The sequence below is a fragment of the Telopea speciosissima genome, chromosome 8 (assembly GCF_018873765.1).
Source record: "Telopea speciosissima isolate NSW1024214 ecotype Mountain lineage chromosome 8, Tspe_v1, whole genome shotgun sequence".
Taxonomy (NCBI): Eukaryota; Viridiplantae; Streptophyta; class Magnoliopsida; order Proteales; family Proteaceae; genus Telopea; species Telopea speciosissima.
Window position 1 is genome coordinate 3,549,802 of NC_057923.1, and position 20,027 is coordinate 3,569,828.

Here is a 20,027-nt window from a genome sequence, read left to right on the forward strand (position 1 = left end):
CATGCTTATCAAAAAAAAAAAAAAAAAGATTAAAAACAAAACCCTCTGTTATTTCACAAACAAGCTGACCATCATTCTGTTCAGACCTAATAATAAATGATTGGAGATAGCTTACAATATATAGGGAAAACACCTTGAAATAAAAAAGAAATTAAGTCCAACCCCAAGCCATGTAGCTCTGCAAATTTTCACTTCACCTGCACAATCTGAACCAGAATAGAAACAATTATATTTAACAGCCTCAATAGGAGAACAGTTACACTGAAATGAAGTGGGGGAAAAGGAAAGAGAACCAAAAAAGCACCTGTATTTGGAGACTTTGACGAAGCTGAGGAGAGAAAAGGAGCAGACCCAATAATCAATATCCAGTCTCTATGATCCAACTCCATGAAAATGATTGAATTCTCATAATGTCCTTTCCCTCACTCTTGCATGTACACAGAAAAGAAAGCTTCTCCAGTGGTGCTACTTTTTTCTGTTCCTCCAAAATTCTCCTATAGAAACTCCTTCACTATACTAATTACTGTCCTGATTCTTGAGAATCATCCTTGGCAGGAGGGTGCTGTTGATGTGGCTGCGGTTGCTGCTGTTGCTGCTGGTGCATGGGGCCAGCCCCACCTCGGCTCTGCCCCATCTGCTGGTAAAACTGGCTTAAGGCTTGAGGATTCAAAACCCCAATATGGCCATCTTGCGAAAGCCCAAGCTCCAATCCCGGAAGCTGCTGAGTGTTCCCACCCAGAATTGAGCCAAAATTCATTGGACTCAGATTGGAACCTGGCAGTTCAAACCCGTGGAACCCAATTCTAGGCAAGTAATTCGAGCTATCGCTGGGCAAATTCGATGTGGACGGACTTGAGGAAGGAACAAACCCTGCACCAAAGCTGCTGACAGAGGGCCATAACCCTGTGGCTACATGGGATCTGCCTAAATTACCCCCAACCAAAGTCCAATTGGTCCTACTTCCGGACCCAACTCCACCTGGTCCCAACTCGTCGATCTTCTGATGCAAGCCCACTGAAACAGAGGTTCCCTGCTGAGAAACAGAGCCCCCAACAGCAGCTAGGGCCGAGGCCGGAATCGTTCCCGTACCCGTCGCGGCGATGATCGATGGCTCTGCTTGCTGCAACAACCACTGTATGGTTTCTCCGTCAGATTTGTGACCCAATTCTCTCGTCAACTGGAAAATCCTTGCCGCACACAGAGCTGGCATCCTTATCCTTCTCCCTCTCCCATCCACTTTCGTATGTCTATCCTTGTTGGAGCTTCTCTTGGGCGCCAACTGCTTCTTCCCTTCATCTTTTTCTGCAATCACAATCTGAAAATCCTTGATTTCTGCCGGCTTGTTATCACCCATGTCTGGCTGCGGGAGACTCAAGAACTTTGGCACCTCTGAAGGTTGCTTGGAACCCTTGGGATCCATGACGACAGCGGAAAAGATTGCCTCTTTGATTGAAATCAAGGTGACCTGAAGAGGCCTACGGTCTTACCCTTCCATGGGTTTTCACTGTTTTTGGAAAGGACTCAACTTCTTGTTCCAAAGAGAGAAGAAAAACAGATGAAACTGCAGAAAGTCCAGATAACCCCACCCCACCTTTCAAAATTTACTTGGGAGATTGGGACTCTCTCTCTCTCTCTCTCTCTCTCTATCTATCCATCTATCTATCCATCTATCTATCTAAAGTCTAATCTCTATCTCCATTTTCACTGTGGTGGGACTTTGACTACCCTGATTTGATACCCACCCTTTAACCGCCAATTTCACCACTTCAGTTCAGACATCAGACACTCCATAATCAGTAGAGCAATAGTACCCTTCCCCACATTTTAATGGATTCCTTCCTCATTATTTCCCCCCCACTGTGTGCTATTATTGGAACAGCAATGTAAGCATATCTTGTAAGAGACTCAACATCCCACGTGGCGGCCATAGTAAGGCCCATCTGGCTGTCAATGAATGGATAGTGGGATTGCTTGTGTACCACACCACCACTCCAGTCCAGACCTATATCCTCCAGAAATGGGAAAAAAAAAGGGATATTAAAAGAGGGGAAAAAAAAAGAAATCAACTACCACATGAGATTGGAGCAGGGGGAGAGAGGAGTTGCCGTACTCAGGTGGGACATTTTAAATTCTTTTTTTTTTATTTTTTATCTCCATTAGAAGCTGCCCTGAGGCCTCTAATGGTGTTGGGTCTCTGAAGACAAGGGTTTCTGACAGTTAATGAGTCAATTTTATTAATTACATGAGAGCTGAGAGCCATGTTGTGCCCTCTCAGATGTGAGTATTTATTTTCATCATCAATTAAATAAGAAAGAAGATGGAGAGGAAGAAGAAGGTGACCATGATGGCTGACAGTCCCTCCCTCCCTTCCCCCCACTTTAATGCTTATAAACAAAGGGAGTAGCTTTGGTGGAATGCAACCCAAAAATCATAGATGGGTGCTTAGATCTACCACGTGGCAGATTGTGTGGGATTGAAATTTTTACAGCAAAAGACTTACATAAGAATTAGAAATAGATTAGTCAAATCAATTGATTTTGATTAGAATTGATCGCGATCAATTCTAAGGTTTTTGGGATTAAATTATTAAATTTTTTAAATATAAATGATCGTTTCTAGAGTTTTTGAGAGCAATTCTTATCTAATTCATATTAAAATCTTCTAGGACCGATTTGACCCTAGTTTAAAATCCTTGATTAGATGCCAAAGTCCTCTATTTACGTGTCAAAGTCAGTTGAATCACACTTAATTATGTGGCAAAACAAAACATAAAAAAAATCTAAGACTACCAAGAGGATACACAAGATTAGATATCCAATGGTTAGAATAATTCTATCACTCTTTCATGTGTCAGAACAATTGTGCCCACCCACCAATTTTTTTGTGTAGGTTACCCTCAAACATAATATTGTCACTATGAATTAATAAATGAATAGTTATTGACAAACAATACACTTTATACCCTTCTTTTTTTTTTATATATAAACTATATACCTTATAAAGGAATGCAGACTTTGTTTATTTGGATATAAAATGGTTGGGAAATAAAATAAAATAAAACATAAATTATTTATTAAAAGAACATCTTATAAAATATATATATGAGATACATAGTTTACTTGTAAGATCCATTATTTGATGCACAAAAATTGCATAAAATAATTCTTATAATTAAATAATTTTATATTCTCCTTCAACTATTTTATATCCAAACAAACGGAACCTCAATAAAAAATAATTGGGCAATAAGATGTCCATATGAAGGGCATTTTTGTCATTCAAAATAAAAATGAATTATCTGATTATCAAAAGCTCCTATTAGATTTAATGTTTTATGTGGGTAAGTTGTGGAAGTAAATTTGCTTTGATGGTGTATATTTAGGATTTCTTGGGTTTGTGTAAATTAGAAACCAAACATTGGTTCTCTGGAATATTATCTCCTCCAGTTCTCTGCCCGACCCAGATCCCCAGTGCCTCTAAATTAGGGCGATGGGTCCCGTCCGGGCAGTGTGTTTGGGTAGGGGTAGGATGGTCATTGCATCCCCACTTGTTACGAGCGCTGGAGAACTAGGCCGGGCAGGAAACTGGAGGGGATAGAGATCCTTGGTTCCCTTTCTCCTTTCCCCGCTATTGTATTTACTTAACTTTTTTTGGAGATTGAAACTCCAAGTTGGATCCTGCCCAACCTTGACCACTAGCAATCTTTTTTTTTTTTTTAAATAAAAAATAAAAAGGTTTTTTTATTCTTTCAATCCTTTTTCAAATTTCAAATCCACCTTGTCTAATATTCTGCTAATGAATGGGTTAAGAGTCCAAAATAAGGTGTTAAGCATCAAGAATCTGTGGTTTTGGTTTTCAAATCAAGTTTGGTCAAGTCCCACTCAACTGATTTCTGGATTTTTCCTTCTAAACATGGCCAAATTTATTCAAATTCACAATAGATTGGTGAGAAAATTAGTAAATTAATGTAATGGAATATAGGTACCACAATCATCTCACTAGGCAAGTTGACCCCAAGCACAAATAAGAGAAATGTCTCAGAAGCAAATCTGAAGTGATAGAAACTTTGGAAGTGCAACAAGATTTCATTATAATGAAATACCATTCTCATTAAAAAAAAATAATTTTTTGAGTGTATAAATGACATTTTATAGGTGTATTTATAATTGTAACCTTATTCTGATTGTCACTTGTTTTACTCACAAAAATTATAAATTAGTGATTAAAAAAAAAGGTTTTTAAAAATGTTTGCAAGGAACGTATCGTTATGTATCAAAAGTTGTCATTATCTTGCACATATTTTAAATGCACATGTGAAATGACATGATTTACCCTCACTAGAAAAGAAATGTGTTCTACTAAAAAATTGAAAAAAAAACTAAGGCTACAATTATTTGATACGTGTTAATAAGAAAAGCCCATTTTTGCTTCTCATGCTTTTTTCATTCCGAAGCTTGACAAGTGACATGAGTACTTCCGTCTTCTACCGTACAAACCCAACCATAGTTGTAGCGACTAGCTTTTCCCGTAAAATAGCAAAACTCAGTGATGCTTTGTTGTAGCTATTGACGAATTTATTGTTAAGACTTTACAAAAAAATTTACCTTTTTCTTTTCATTTTTTGGGTGTACCTGTCTATTTTTTCTCCATGGGACTTTGAATACATCTACAAGAGTGGGGGTGGGGGTATAAGATCAAGACAGTAAAGTCAAACCAAGACCTTTTGGGATCTTGCACTCTATTTTAAGAAACTGACCAATTGAGCAAACAATTATCTTCACCAAAATTTAGTCATACCATTGAAAACTTATGAATTTGAAAAACACTCTTATACCAAGAATCTTAATGCCTTTAAGACTTGGGGGAGGGGGGAGGTTAAAGGATTGGTCAAAGTATTTAATTTAGATGCTTCAATTTTCCACCGCGTTTCCTCTCCTCCTTCTACTTTATGGTAAAGAGGGATTGTTTTCTTTGGCAAGCAATTCAAAATTGCACCAATTAAGAAGAATTGCCAGTTGGTGTGATTATTGTAACCTCTTTACCTATCAAGATTATTGTATCCTCTTCACCTATCAAGAAAGAGTAATAACAATCAAAACTTTAATAAGAAGATTAAAATAAAAAGGGAGAGGGTTCTTTGAACAAATGTTATAGGGAGTACATCAATAAAAAGCGACGAAACGGTTTCATACATAGAGAACAAAGAGTTTATTTCATATAAAAAGAGAGAGATTGAGAGAGGAGGGATTTCTATTGATCCCTCCTTGGACTACTCTCTAGAAAAAAAAATTTCTCATTTTCCCACCTTGTTTGCTAAGGCAACTTAAGAGAAAAGAAAGAATCATACACAATCTTCCAAATCCCATAGTTAAATATGTCAATGAAGTAATGAGGTCCAGATGTGGACATGGGTTTTGTCCATTGCTCTTTCATTTTAAGCTTTAATTTGTGTGGAAGAGTAGATGGATAGATATTTTTATTGAGGGAGGGAGGGAGGGAGGGAGGGAGGGGAGGAAGGTATGGACTATGGATATATAATAATAGCAGGTGTGGTGTGATTATGTGTGTGTTGATGCTTGCATTGCTTGTCATATGTGTTTCCCACCTTAGAGACAATGGAGGGTCCCTCTCTTTTTTGAAAGTTCAGTAACCATTTGACATATCACCCAATATCAACTTGAATTCAAATCTGGAATGGAAAAAAGATCTCTTTACTTTAAATATTTAAAACTTATGGTTTTGATGAAAGATATGTTTCCACAAATCACAAGAGAATGGGATAAGCTAAAAGATCAATCAATGTTGATTTCCTGCTTCTCTTAATCATTTCCTCTTCCAAGGCCCCATCTCTTTCCAAAAGCTTTGCTTTGCTTTAATTTGCTTGTTTTTTTGAATTAAGAAAAAAAATCAATACAGTAGTAATAGTATCAATACATTTGTCATTATAGTTTTTCATCAATCACTTGTTGGTTGGTTTAACCCAAAACCTTAAGATATTAAGTGAATATAGTTCCTTTAAGATACGAAGAACAAACCAATGTAAAACTATATCTCTATAACTCACAACACCTCAACACCATTTCAGTTTTATACTATATATGTACAAAACCCCATGTATTTCTTGTGTCCCAAGCATTAAAAACCCATTTGGCATCTTATGAAGGAAAGTAGTTGATTATAAGAATATCACCAAGGTTATAGGTATCGGTATCGATGATTATATGGATTTTCAACATTGAACCACTTTTGTTGGTTTCATCTAATCCATATCAATATTGTATTGATACCATACAAATACGTAGAGTGTCATCATAGCCAGAAAACAAAGTAAGTCCTAATAATCCAACAATTACACACAAAAAAATTTTCCATGGCAGTATTTTTATTCGAAAAACCAAAAAAATAAAAAAATATTTCTTGATTTTGTGTCAGTTTTATTGGTATTAAAGATGTACTGTAACTATACATACTACTGCAGCCACCTTAAGAGCTCTCTCTCTATCTTATTCTTTATAGGGATTTTCTTATTGACACCCCCAAGGTGTCAATAGAGTTGTCTCTTTTACTTTTTTCTCTTCTTATTTTATTCTCAAAATTTATTTAATGGAGTACTTAATATAGGTGCAAAAAAAGAATATTTTTTAAATGAAATAACAGATTTATCCTTATTAAAAAAAAAAAAAAAAGTCTCAATCATGATATTTTTGAGAATAAGACAAAACCCAATTCAGAAAGGTAAGAAGGGATGATCGCAGATAGAGAAGTGGTAAGAAAGGATATGCTTGTGGTAGAGTTCGATTCTAATATGATCGCAGATAAAGTTGTTTGGAGGACAAGGATCTATATAGCCGACCCCTTGTAGGGGAATGTTCTACTTTGACTTGTTTCTTTACTTATTTTCTTTTTCTTCTTCCTTTTACTTCTTTTATTCCTTTTATTATCACAACCTCTATCGAAACCGTGTAGCCGACCTCTTTTAGTTGAGATAAGGTTATGATTGTTGTCTGTTATTGTTACAGGACCCAATTAAATGAAAGTAACAAATTCTAAAGTCTAAACACACCATTCACACACACCCTTGTTTATCGGAGGATTAATTACTTTTTGTTAATGATATCTTTTTCCATGTCCGGTATTAATTAACAAACTTTGTATTTATTGTTGTATGATGGTGGTGAGGGTCATGGGTTTGGGCCCTTTTGATAAGGTGGATATGGACATCACCGTTATCCACTATCTCATGATGTCTTATCTCTTCTTGCGTCTCTTTCTTTCTTTCTTGGATCTAGATCTTTTATTGCCGAGTTGTCTTGTAGGATCGTGCTGTTCAGACACGGTATTGTGTACAATAACCACCTTACTCCCACTTAGACAAGGCATTTAGACAAAAGTAAAGCCGATATTACGTGCAGCATCATGTCTAGGCAGCACGGTCCTATCGGGCAACTCGGCAGTGGAGGATCCAAATTGTTCTTTATAATGGGTTTATTAACCTTATAAGGGGACAGGGAATAGGTCTCTGGATTCTGGAGTGAGAGATATTGTTCTTCTAAGTCAATTATATGATTGTTGATCAGGAAATATCTGAATTGGCCACTCGGGAAGAATGACCCGTCACCCCTTCTAAATTCTAGTTATCCCGTCCCTTAATCAAAAAATTGATTGACTAGTGCAACTGCCCAATATTTCGCTCAATAAGGTTCTCACCAATTTAAGGTTTCACATGGTTTCCACCCATTTAGGTAATCGGACCACGTAGACATAAACATGTTTCTATTCTGTCTTATGCTTAAAATAATCGATTTATAAATGGGTTAATTGATTAAATCTGACTATAAACAAGCCATAAAACGGACTATAACGGGCTATACACAAGTCATAAACTGTTTAAAATTGGGCTAAATGGGCTAATTGAGCTATATTAATTGGTCAGTTCTTGTGCAGGATAAGTTTAGTAACTGGTTGGATTGGTTTCAGGCTTCAAGCAATCAATTCAGGTCAAGTTTATAGGTGCGGGCCAACTTTTGACACCTCCACCGGTTTAATTTTAGGTTTAGAGAAATTCGACTTAGAAGACATGAAGCGAACACATTAATTAAATATAATTTTTGTAAGGAAATAAAACAAATCAATGAACGAGGCTATCCAACTCAAGAGAAGACATTGACCCTCAGATCAGTCACTCGATCTCGTATTTACCCAAACCAAGAAACCAACCCCCCCCCCCCCTCCCCCCCTTTTGCTCCAATATTTATAAATTATAAGAAAGAAGAGAGTCAGGGCACTCAGTTAGCGGTCGTGCCCAATATAAAGGATGACAATTGGGAAGGGAAGTGATACATCATAAAACCGGTACCCAATAGAGAAAAGACACGTGTATCATCTTGGGGGAGGGGACAGAGAGAACAAGGTACGAGCACTCGACCAAGTGGTTCCATGAAAGACGAGGTGGGAAAAAGGTCGATCTAATGTAAATGACGACCCGATCCTAGCAGAGGCCCGATCATACCACGATGAAAAATCCAGATAAAGCGGTGAAGTCACGTCCTGAAAATGAAGCAGAGTGGCCCTAACGGCCCTAAATTAACGCACCAATCCAGCCTGACGAGGCTTGATGGGTTGGGGGGACTTATCCCTAACCTTAAAAAGACTCCTAATCACCTAAACTCCTATTAACTCATGTCATCGTCTGCAGGAGTCTCCCAATCACCTATAAATAAGTGGGTAACCTCCTTCTACGATCATCTAAATTCAATCACAATTATCTGTTGCTAAAAAGTTCTGACTTAGGCATCGCAATGACTAAACTGACTCGGCCCAGTCCTCTATTGTTGTTTTCTTCTTTGTAGGAACAGCACGCTTCACCCCAGTTCTTGACGCAACAGGAAGGAAAGGGGAGAGAAGGGTAAGGGGTCATTTCCATAGGGAGTTGGAGAAAGACAGACTCAGGCTGAGCAAAACACCAACCTTTCTAAAAAAGAAAAGAAATTGTCCATCTCAGTCCTTGATACATGTTCTTTTGTTTTCAAAAATACCTTTCAAGGCACTCTAAATGGTAGAGGATAAGACATGTGTCGATTGCTGAGTGTACGTGCAACATAATCAGACTGTCCATATCAGATGGACAGTATATCAAAATATCATGGTAAGGCAATTCCTTATCCGTTATTAACCCTTTCTACCCTTGCCCTTAGAGCATAAAGAAAGATGCATGCTTGTTCATCACCTTGCAAGTTGCAACACTTTATTTGATATGGGCCTGGGCCCATTGACTCATTGACAGAACTTGCAATATGGGTAAATGGGTATTGTAAACTCAATCTGGTATGGTGGTTTCTCTCGCCAGGGATTTGCTAGGTAAAACTAAACCTAATGGCCCTAACTGCAATAGGTCCAACAGTTCAGTTTTCTGTATTTTTTTTGTTTTTGTTAGAGAGAGGGATAGTAGGCATACCTCGTGTGGGGTAAGCTAGTGGACGGCAGAATGGGGCATGGGACGGAGCATCATACAGGAGGGTTAGGGGGATCATTTTAAAGAGGGAAGACAGATAGACAGAGGGCATTGGCTTATGGTACGCTGACTGTATGTCCAACCTTTTCCTCCACTTGCACTTTCTTCATCTTGAAGAGAGGATAGATGTTGAATATCCATGATGATCGAATGAAGGTAAAGAGGAACTGGCACTTACAGCAGAGTATCCTTGTGTTTAGTCGTTAAGGTAATATAAAAAAAGAAGAGGGCTCTCTGAGCAAGTAGGGTGTTGTACACCCTTGCACATTAATTCTTTGATCATTATTTCTCTTTCAAAAAATCAGTAAAATAATTCAATTTGAGGAGGTGTAGTGTATGCTTTAGGCTTAAAGAGCCTTTTCCCGTAAAAAAGATATGGGAAGCAGTTTTTTTGTCTGGTAGTGTGGCCTATGCTTGCACTCCCATGTGTCTATCTCTCTCCTTAAAACAAGGGGGCCGAGTTGTCTTTTCATATGGGGAGGAGAGAGATGGACTCATGGGAGTGTTGGCGTAGACCACACTCCTGGACAAAGTTCTTTTTTCCAAAAGATATATATGAAAGTAAAATATAAGAGGCTGATTATTTATCGTCTGCGGTTCCCTGACCGGTGCAATTCCCTAGTGCCTCTCACAAGAGGAGGGTGGACCCCACCCGGGCAGAGTGTTCGGTTAGGTGTCCCGGGTGGGTCCCACCCCCTCTTGTGAGAGGCACTAGGGAACCGCACCGATCAGGGAACCGTAAACGATAACGATTCTAAGAGACTAGCACACTGTGCTATAGTGAAATTAAATATAAGAGAGAATCGTTTAAGATGGTATGGTCATATTCAACGGAGGCCTAGGGACGCCCCAGTAAGAAAGAGTGATATGCTTCCAATTGAAATAGCTAAAAGAGTGAGGAGCAAGCCTAAAATGACTATAGGAGAAGTGGTGAGGAAGGACGTGCATAGTCTAGGTCTTGTTCCAAGTATGACCTTGGACAGAACCCATTTGAGGGCAAGGATCCATGTAGCAAAACCCCATTTAGCCGAGTTTCTCTTGACGTGTTAGGTTGTGCCTTTTTCTTCTTACTAATCTTTCATCCTTTATTTTTGGCATTTTCCATTCCTCATTTTTCTTCTCATGCCCCATCTTTTCTTTCCCTCTTTTTAGTCCGAACTCATTTTCCATTGTTTTGTTTGAATCCATGTAGCCGATCCCATTAAGTTCTTTTAAGGCTGAGTTTGTTGTTGTGGCAGAATAATGTCAAGTCTCAAACCCTCAACACAAACCCAAAAAATTGTCAGGCCCAACTATCTAGCTGCGTGCTAGTGGATCTAGCGTAACTCCAAGGAAGGCTGCAAGTTCAACCCTCCTACCCCTACCATTTTCTTGTAGTAGTTGTAGTAATAGGTATGGCCCAGTGGGTCCCTATCTGTCGCTAGTGTGGTAGTGTCCGACATGATTTGAGGTATCGATATCGGGAGATCTGCATAGGTATTAGCATAGGCAGAGACCATGATCCTTGCCTGATCTCATATCGGTGGAACCATACTGACCAAAGGTAAAATTGTCAATTTTTCTTTTAAAAAAAACCCAATTTTAGGAAATCCAACGGTATAATTGTTCGATATGGGTCGATCTATATTGATTTCTAGGATATCTCTCTCTTTCTTATGTGAAAAGACACCTCTGCCTCCTTCTTTTAGGGAGGAGAGATGGATACATGGAAGTGCTGGCGTATGCCACACTCCCGTAAGGAAAACTGTTTTCCAAATATAACCGAAAAAAAAAAAACAAAAGGAGGAAAATGCAAGCCGTTAGCATTTTCGCGGGCGGTAGGCGCTGGGGAGAAAAGCTTCGAATTGGATAGGTGGAGGGAAAACACAAACACGGGAAGATGAGTAGAAGGCGCCTTCAGCTACACTATTCATCTTCTGAGGAAGAGGGCGAAAGAGCAGTAGGAGCGAAAGAGAGGCAAGGTGGTCTAGCAGAGCCCACGACCACCGCTGCTACTACTACCTCTTCTATCTCTCCGAACCCTAACACTTGCGACGGCATCAGCACTGGCAATAACCCTAACTTAAACTCCGCCTCGGGTGCTCCTGATGAAAACCACCCTTTGGATATTTCCGACGATGATTTCTTCGACGCGCATGATGAACATCATGATCTCCCTCGGCCTCCACCCCCTCCTCCTCCTCCCTCCTCCTCCTCCTCCTCCTCCTCCGTATTCCCGCCAAGAAGACTTCCTCGACTCCCCCGTAGATGCATTCCTCCGTGGCCTCGGGCTGAGTCTGCGCAGGGAATGGTTGGATTCATGCATTGCTGCTCTTCAGAGCTCTCGTTCTGATTTCTCCAGCCTCGATGTACCCAACAAAGCTAAGCTCTGTTTCGAACAGTTCCTCGTATCAGACATGAATTACTCTGGAGGAGGTGTTCTCCCTCAAGATGTGCATGCTATGCATCTTGTTGATTTGGGTGGGCCTTTCGTCTTGCAGGTGCCTTGTTATTCTCATTCTTCCTTGTTCTTTGTAGCCGTTTGTGGTTTCTCTGTTCAAATTTGGGCATCAGTTTCCGTTTTCGTCTCTTCATGTACGTGTCTCAGTTTCTAGATTTGTTTCTTCTTAGAATTTCCATTGCGAGATTGTAGATTATTTATTCTTCAACATTGCATTACATTTCATTTATAGTCTGAATGAACAGTAATGTGAAATTTAACCTTTATTTGTTTGTATCTAATATATGATTGAGCCGGAGAAAACCAAGGTACAAATAACTATACTTGGTTCATTAACTCGATAAGATTCCCATCTTTGTGCATCTTGTATGTACTGTTTTCTCCTGGTCGAGTGTCTCTACTTTTGTATGGCTTAACTGTTTTGGAGAACTGTAAACTGATGTTTAGGAGATTTTAATTCTTCATCTGACATCATGGCATATTTTTCTCCAGGTTGATGAGATTGTTAATATCAGCTATCCTCTTCGGGATAGGTATCAGAATGTGCCTTCCGGAATTAAAAGGTGCCTAAAACTATCCATGACAGACGGTGTGCAACGTGTATTTGGCATGGAATACAGGCCCATTAAGGATCTCGAAGTCTTAGCTCCTGCTGGATTGAAGGTTACTGTTACTTACATATGCGATAGTCTTTGCTGATGCTTTCTTTATTAGCTAATGCTGGTTTTATTAGTGGGGAAACTTAAATTGTCAGTCACTGTATCCAAACATGTGGTGCGCATCAAAGGGGATTGGTCCCAGCTTTGAAGTTCTTGCCTCATAATTTTTCTTACACACACACACAAAAAAAAACACACTTAATCAGGTGATCTTAACTATTTCATCTGTTTCTCTTGTGCCTTTTCTTCTCTTTGGGGTTATGGGCAGGGGACAACAAAGTAGGATATGGTGAATGCTCCCAGAAATTTCTATTGTTATCTAATCGAGTTGGTATTGGTTTAGATATCCTTGGGCCTTTCCATTGATACTCACTATGTGTCCTATGGTTATGGCAATTCTTTGGTTTGATGGTAACAAATGTTTGCCCAAGGAAGACTCTACATTATTTACATGCAGTTAATGATATTGTTTCATTAATGGTCTCAGCATTTCAGAGTGAGCCCTTTTGCAACTTGCAGGTTGCCATTCGTAATGCAAATGTACGGCGTGGACTTCTAATGCTGGTCCCAGAAGTTTTGGAAGTTCTAGGAGGAATGGTTGAGGATTTGGATGCGGCACGCCAGAGGCTTGTCCATGAAGTGAATAAGCCACCGAGGGGAAAAAGGTTTTGTTTGGGCATATTTATATTCTTGTAGGAACTCAAAACCTAGAGTTTACAATGTTGGCTTGGCTCTATATATAATATGACAAGCTTCTTTATCCTTTTCCCATGTTGTTTCAAGTACATTTTTTTAAATGTAATGTTTGTCAGCGCTTCTTCTCTTGATATCTCTACCTTTGGTAGCAATGTGGTTGGAGGAAAACGGCTAGATTTGTCCCAAATTTCACCTCTAGAAGAACTGTGGCATGATTCATTTTCATGTAACAAATGACAATTGACATGATTCTGGTCCATGGTTTGGGTCATGGATGTGGATTGAATTTGAAGCCACTCAATTTGTATGCTCAAAAATTTTTAGTGACAAAATTCCTTTCAAAGTGGATTAACAATTCTCTAGCATTTTCCATTGAAGGGTAAAGAGAGGTTGGGAGGGGGGGGGGATTGTCTTTGTAGAAATGTGTTTCACAAATTCACTGGAGATAACAGGTCCTATAGATTACATTCAAAATATGTTGATTGCTGGGAAAGTGAATGTATTGTTTGGGTGATGGCTCATGACTGGCTTATTTGGTGAGCTTGAGTTGTTGTCTTGTTGATATAAATCACTTGTCAGAGAAAAGCAAAAGAAGGGAAGCGATGCCCTCATAGTTAGTTGAAATTAGACTATTTGACTATCTTTTCTAATTGGTAATTTCTTCTCCTATTTACTGTTTCTTGATGCAGAACACGGACTGGAGTTGTTCCTTCTTTAGCAACTAGAGCTACTCTTGCTGCTTGGCCTTCCAATAATGATAACAATCAAGGGAATTCCAACAATTCAGCATCAGTTGGTGCAACTCGCTTACTGAGATTGGACGAGGGTATTTTTACTCTCTCATGTGTTTAATAGTCTGTAAAATGAGGTGCCAATGCCAAGTTCTCATTTTTGGGGAGATTGAATGAATCCAAATCACCTTTTCATTTTTTAATACTGTTTTGATCATCATCAATAGCTCTAATTATTTTTGTTTGTCCATTTTAGAATAGCTAATATACAAAATGTAATGTGACACTAAGAAGAAGCTGATAGAGATCAGTATAGGTGCATTCATATCAACCATTTCTGACACTAAGAAGAAGCTGATAGAGATCAACGGACTTGTTCTGTTTGCTTGCATCTTGACCCTTCCATTTCCTCTTATGGTGCGGCTGTTATCCATGTCAGCAGAAATTCTCTGTTATGAATATAAAAACTGCTGAGAGCAGGGTTTCCTAACATCTTATTTTTGTGGGCATGAGATGAGGGGTTTCTATTTACTTTGTAGCAATATTAGTTTCTATATTATAATTATTTAGAGAATACTGAAATAATGAAATGACATGGTTAATTGGTAATTAAAGAAGTATAGATGTGAACTTTTGATTATAAAAATGGAGCTAGTGTACAAGTAGATAGAAGTTTCAAATTAGCAGATCATATTTTACATGGTAAATACATAGCAAACTTGTATGTTCTCGTTTTAGGGAACCCAGCCTTGTTCCAAGTGAGAGATCTTTATCGAATGACCACCAAATGATCTTAAATTTTGAGTGGAGGTTGCTAACCCTTAGGTTCTGAAATCCAACTAAAAACCAACCAAGATTCAATCGAAGCAGTGACCTAAGAACTAATAAATTATTTCTGAAAATCAACCTTGTGGTAGAGTCAATCTCAGATCTGATTGCAGGTTTGACTCTCACAAGAATAGGAGGTATTTGGGGTTGGGAACCTAGGGAGTTAGAATATGAGGAGGAAAGGAGGAGTGAAGGAGATCGATCTACATTTGCTGGACTGCAAGTTGCGCTAGAACAAAACAGGGTAAAAGAAGAGGAACACTGGAGGAGAAATAAAAAGGGAGATGGAACTATGGAAGAGAAGGGAAGAAGGCTAAGAAGAACCTAGGTTCAAGAACTCGATTTCGACCAAGGTTTTGGCCTTGGTTAAAAACAAAATATTTCGTGAAGCCACCAAATTTCGGTTGAAACTCTAACACATTATGGTGGTTGGTTTCATTTAACCATTTCTGTGGAGATCCTAATTAAGCATTTAAGCATCCCTAAACACAATGGAACATTTAGATTGTTAAAACACACACTCAAAATGTTAGTTTGGTTTCGTACTCTAGGTTGGCAGTGTACAGCGTACCTTGGCTGTATAATTCTCAAATATAGTCTATTCTACACATAATATAATATATAATAAAAGAAAACAACTAAAATATGCAATTGCAATTTACAAATGGAGAAAATTCATTTAATATTATTAAATGTCAGAATGGTACTACTTATAGCTACAATTACACCATACACATACAAGTGTTACAATTATAACTCCACAAGGGAACGGTCAACCACTAAGTATTAACCCTATTTTTTCAAAAATTTGTTGCAAGAAAATCAAAATTTAAACCAGAAAATTATAAAAATAAATTTAAAGTAAAAAAATTGAACCAATTACGTGAAGTCGTAGATTGGTCTTTGATATCTAACATACAAAAAATTGAAGCCTAACCACTACATACTTATCCTATTTTGTGCAAAAATTAACTTTAGGGAAAAAGAGTATACCTCAACTGTGAAACTTCAAGAAATCTAGCTCAAATGCACCAAATCTTCGTTGTAGAATTTTGATAAATATGTTCCACCAAGATTCGCAAGTGGAATGGCCAAAAACGCAAAAGCAACAAATTGGAGTCGAATTCGTAGTTTCGGTCGAAATATATCGAAATGGGTCGAAACAGCGACCCATTTTGATCGACATTTGGTATTTAAATCAAATGAATGTACCGTTTTGGCGGTACGAAACCAAAATGCTGAAATTGTTTGAAATTTCGACCATAACTTCCAAGTTTCAGTCGAAACATTGCATGCCTATAGAGTCACACATAGTTTTGTTTCGGCCAAGATTGAAACCGAAATATTTCACGAGATTTCGGTTGATTCGACCGAAATCTCAAACCATGATGAACTCATCCGAGAAGTAGGGGTACATGATCGATGGGGAAGGGAGAAGAGAATGAAAGGAGGAGAGAGGAAAGGCCCGATTGGCCAATCCACAACAAACTCAACTTTTCTTCAATTCATTCTCATTCAACTACTTCCATTACATTAGGTTACATGGTATTTATCAAGGTTGTTCGAGGTTTCAACTGAAATTCGACCAAAACCCTGCATGTTTTGACTAGCCATTTCGGTGGTCACATAGCCATATTTTGGTCCGAAACTTCAAGGAAAGCCTAGTTAAGCATTTCAAAACATATCGGAACCTTTAGGTTGTCCGTTGTAAGAACACCAAACTGATTGTTTGGTTTCGTACCCTAGGTTGGTAGTGTAGGTCGTATTTTGCTGTATACTTTCTCAAATATAACCTAATTTACACATAATTTAGTATTAGAACACACAAAATTCAATGAGAACAACTAAAATACATATTTGGAATGAAGAAAAACTGTTTAATATTACACAATGTCAAAGTGTTTCAAGTACAAGTGTGCAAGTGTTACAAGTTGTCAAGTACAAGTGTACAACCAAGGTTAAACACCCCTACGAAACCGCTCCTCCAACTCTATGTCGGTATCAAATAGAGTTCCGGGAAGGCTTGAAAACTTTAGGGAAAAAGGCTATACCTCTAAGTTTGAATCTTACATAAATTTTGTTCTAATGGGGCAAATCGGTGTTGTAGATGTGTTGTTGTACTCCCCAACACCTTGTTCCATCAAGAAATGTAGGTGATTTGGCCAAAAATACCAAATATAGGGTTTTTTTTTGGTTGGGGAGGGGGAGTTTTCTCCATCTTTAATAGGCATAACCACTCAAAACTTCCTAAATGTTTCGACCCATTTCGATCAACATAGTGCTTTTATATACATTGTTTTGTATTGAAACCGAGTCGAAACCGAAATTTCGGTTGAACCCCTATGTTCCTATTGAGTGGCACCTATTTATCGTTTCTATCTTCGTCAAAATTGAAACATTTTGCAAAATCTTGGTGGTTTTGGCCAACATTTCAAACAATAATATATTTAAAGGAAAAGAAAATGAAAGTAAATAGATAAACCCCTGCATTTCCCGTCGGACCAAAACTAAGTTTGGACCCTTTTCATCTCCTTCTGACCTCCCAAACGGGCTCAGGCTGGTCCACAGAAGCAATACTGCATCAAGGGGAGCCAATGAAGGTTAAGCCTGAGCTTTTACTATGCTAACTGAATGGGAATATTAATCATCTAAGTGGAAGCCCTATGTCCTTAATTTGTGATAAAAATTTTCCATCAGCAGGAATGGTATATTATACCTCATTTATGACCCGATAGTTTGAAATGAGCTTATTTTATTTTCATCATGTCATGCTCTTTACTTTAAGTGAATAATTTTCTGCCTATTTATCATTTTGTATCTGGTTACTGCAGGTTCTGTTTTGTCTGTACCTGGCAGTGGTGCCCGTGAAGTAGCTATGGAAGACGTTGCTTCCAGGCATGCTCCAGATGCTGAAGCTAATATGTCCTCTGATGCCCTTTTGGATGTTGAAGAAATCAATATGAATGATGAAGTTGAATGCCCACTCATATTAACTGGTGGCAATGAGAACCCTTTTACGTACTTGTCTAGCTTATTGGCAAAGTGGGCTGCAAAGGAGGATGGTACACCTTTCGTTCAAGGAGTAATTAAGGTACTTATTTGTTTTTTTATTTTGTTCATTGAGAGGATGATCTAACATTCATTTACTATGTTTTTCTCTGCTTGACACATCAAAGCCTGAACCTAATTTATTTGGTTTTGCTTTGCGTCACATTTTGGAACTTAAGGGTATTCCTTGTGGAATAAGGACATAGATGAGCTATTGTTTTCTTTTCTTTTTTTGATAAGATGTCTTGTTTCTTTTTACACTTCTAATATTTCAAATTTGTCACTCTAGGAATTTTTTTTTGGGAGAGAGGTGGGGAGAAGATGTATGCACAAACCCCTTTCTTTGTATCTTACACTCCTATGAAATAATGCTGCTGTGTTGCAATATTGCCTTCTCATTTTGCAGTTCACACTGAGCATTTATTACTGCACATCTTTTGTCTGATGTTAATTGATCAGTCTGCTAAAAGAATGTGACCGTCTCCAAAAGCTTCATTTTTTACTTTTACCTTGGTCTGTTTGTCTCCAAAAAACTTTTATATGCTTGATTATGGTGAGAACTTGGGCCTGGGGCCACAATAACCACAATATGCTCTGGGTTCCCAAACAATGCCACTGTTTCATGGGCAGATTATGGCGACTACTAAATGTTTTCCACCAAAGGGCTTGGTAATCAAAAAATTAATGTAAGCAGTAAGCAACTGATCACTTTCTTCATTTGGGCAGTTATAAACTATTAAATTTCAACATGATTTACAGGAGTAAATGTCATTTGAAATGCTGAGTATTTGTATAGGCATTCTTTGGAGCATACCCTAAACCAATCCATGGGCCATATGCTCTCTCTTTCGAGATTTTCCTTTCCCATATGCGTATGCAAAATTATGAACAATAGGTGGACTGTATGTCTCATGTCTTGTTGACCACCCCTTCATCTAATATCTAGGGATGCTCTAAGATTGCTGCTGATTGATTGACTCTGCTGTCTCATGTTCTCTTTTTTATCCTCTTGTTGTCTTGTCCAATTAAAGTAGCTTTTTGTTGTTTTATTATTTATCCCCCTTATGAGCAAACATTTCCTGGCTTCCATTTTTATAATATGTGAACAAATAAACTAAATATTTTATTTTCTTCATTTTCAACTCGTCTTTTCCCTTTTCTTTTCTGGGAAATCATTTGATTAGGATATCCATTAAAAAAGCATGCTTGTAAAGATTCAAATATGTATATCAGAGGCATTCTCACTTGGTGAAGTCTGATGGTGAGAGGCATGCCCCACAGGCACTAGGGTCCTATGCATGCGAGCCTACTCACCCAATATTATCGAGCGCTGCCTAAAAGATTGGAGATTCTTAGAACATACCAATTGATCTTCTATACCTCTTGGATACTCTACACTATGGAGCTTATTGTCATTTATCATCCTTAATGGAAAAGAATGATAATCAACATCCTTGTGTTTGGTCTTCTTTTGGATCTGTAAAATATAGTCCATCATTATAAACCTACCTTGAAATACTTTTCCAGTGGGTGACACCTTAGACTGTTGTGAGTATTAGTCTTCTCTTATGTCTTTTCTGCTTATTTTATCATCATGTGTGAGTGCTGGGATGGGTGTGGGGAGTAGGTATATGTGTATGTGTGTACCTCTATAAATGGAAATATAATGCTTAAAAGGATGATGAAATATATGGATCATGAAACATTATTGATCTCCCATGTCTTGCCATGCATTCTAGTTTCCTGGAACATGCTGGAACATTCTGCATAATTGTTTAATGGGATAGACAAAAAGCCCCCATCTTCAAGATTGTAGCCCTTGCACGTTTTTTTTGGGGGGTTGGGATTTTCTCTGGTGCATAGGATATGAATCTAGATTTTTAAGTCTTTTCCTGTCCTGTCAATATATTAGAGCAAATGGTCCTGTTCATAGTTTTTAAAACTGGACCAGATCAGTGAACTGGGCATGGTTTATAAAATTGGATCGGAATCGGTGAAATTAGCTGATTGGACTCAAAATCAACTGATGCCGATTCCAATGAACACCGATTCCTGGCACACCAAGCTAGACCAGTTTCGGTCGAGTCCAATTGATTCCGAGCCAATTTGAATTG

The 20,027-nt window shown here is 38.3% G+C and overlaps 2 protein-coding genes across 4 annotated transcripts in view; one reads left to right on the top strand and one right to left on the bottom strand.

The window, feature by feature from the left end:
- The window catches only part of LOC122671200 (transcription factor TCP20-like), a 24,163-nt gene continuing 4,136 nt past the window's right edge, over window positions 1-20,027 (bottom strand). The window contains exons 2-4 of one of the 2 annotated variants that reach the window (XM_043868304.1): window positions 18,268-18,271; window positions 305-1,488; window positions 1-206 (exon numbers count right to left, since the gene is read on the bottom strand). In XM_043868304.1, coding sequence (XP_043724239.1) covers window positions 521-1,420 — 900 coding nt within the window. In that variant the 5' untranslated portion in view covers window positions 1,421-1,488; window positions 18,268-18,271 and the 3' untranslated portion in view covers window positions 1-206; window positions 305-520. Of the gene's footprint in view, window positions 207-304; window positions 1,638-18,267; window positions 18,272-20,027 lie in introns of those variants that run through there. The other variant, XM_043868305.1, reaches the window with a different exon arrangement.
- LOC122671198 (recQ-mediated genome instability protein 1) overlaps window positions 11,364-20,027 on the top strand; it is a 10,805-nt gene continuing 2,141 nt past the window's right edge. The window contains exons 1-6 of one of the 2 annotated variants that reach the window (XM_043868303.1): window positions 11,364-11,665; window positions 11,706-11,991; window positions 12,444-12,614; window positions 13,130-13,275; window positions 13,996-14,132; window positions 17,691-17,956. In XM_043868303.1, the coding sequence (XP_043724238.1) occupies window positions 11,391-11,665; window positions 11,706-11,991; window positions 12,444-12,614; window positions 13,130-13,275; window positions 13,996-14,132; window positions 17,691-17,956 (1,281 nt within the window). In that variant the 5' untranslated portion in view covers window positions 11,364-11,390. The remainder of the gene's footprint in view (window positions 11,666-11,705; window positions 11,992-12,443; window positions 12,615-13,129; window positions 13,276-13,995; window positions 14,133-17,690; window positions 17,957-20,027) is intronic. The other variant, XM_043868302.1, reaches the window with a different exon arrangement.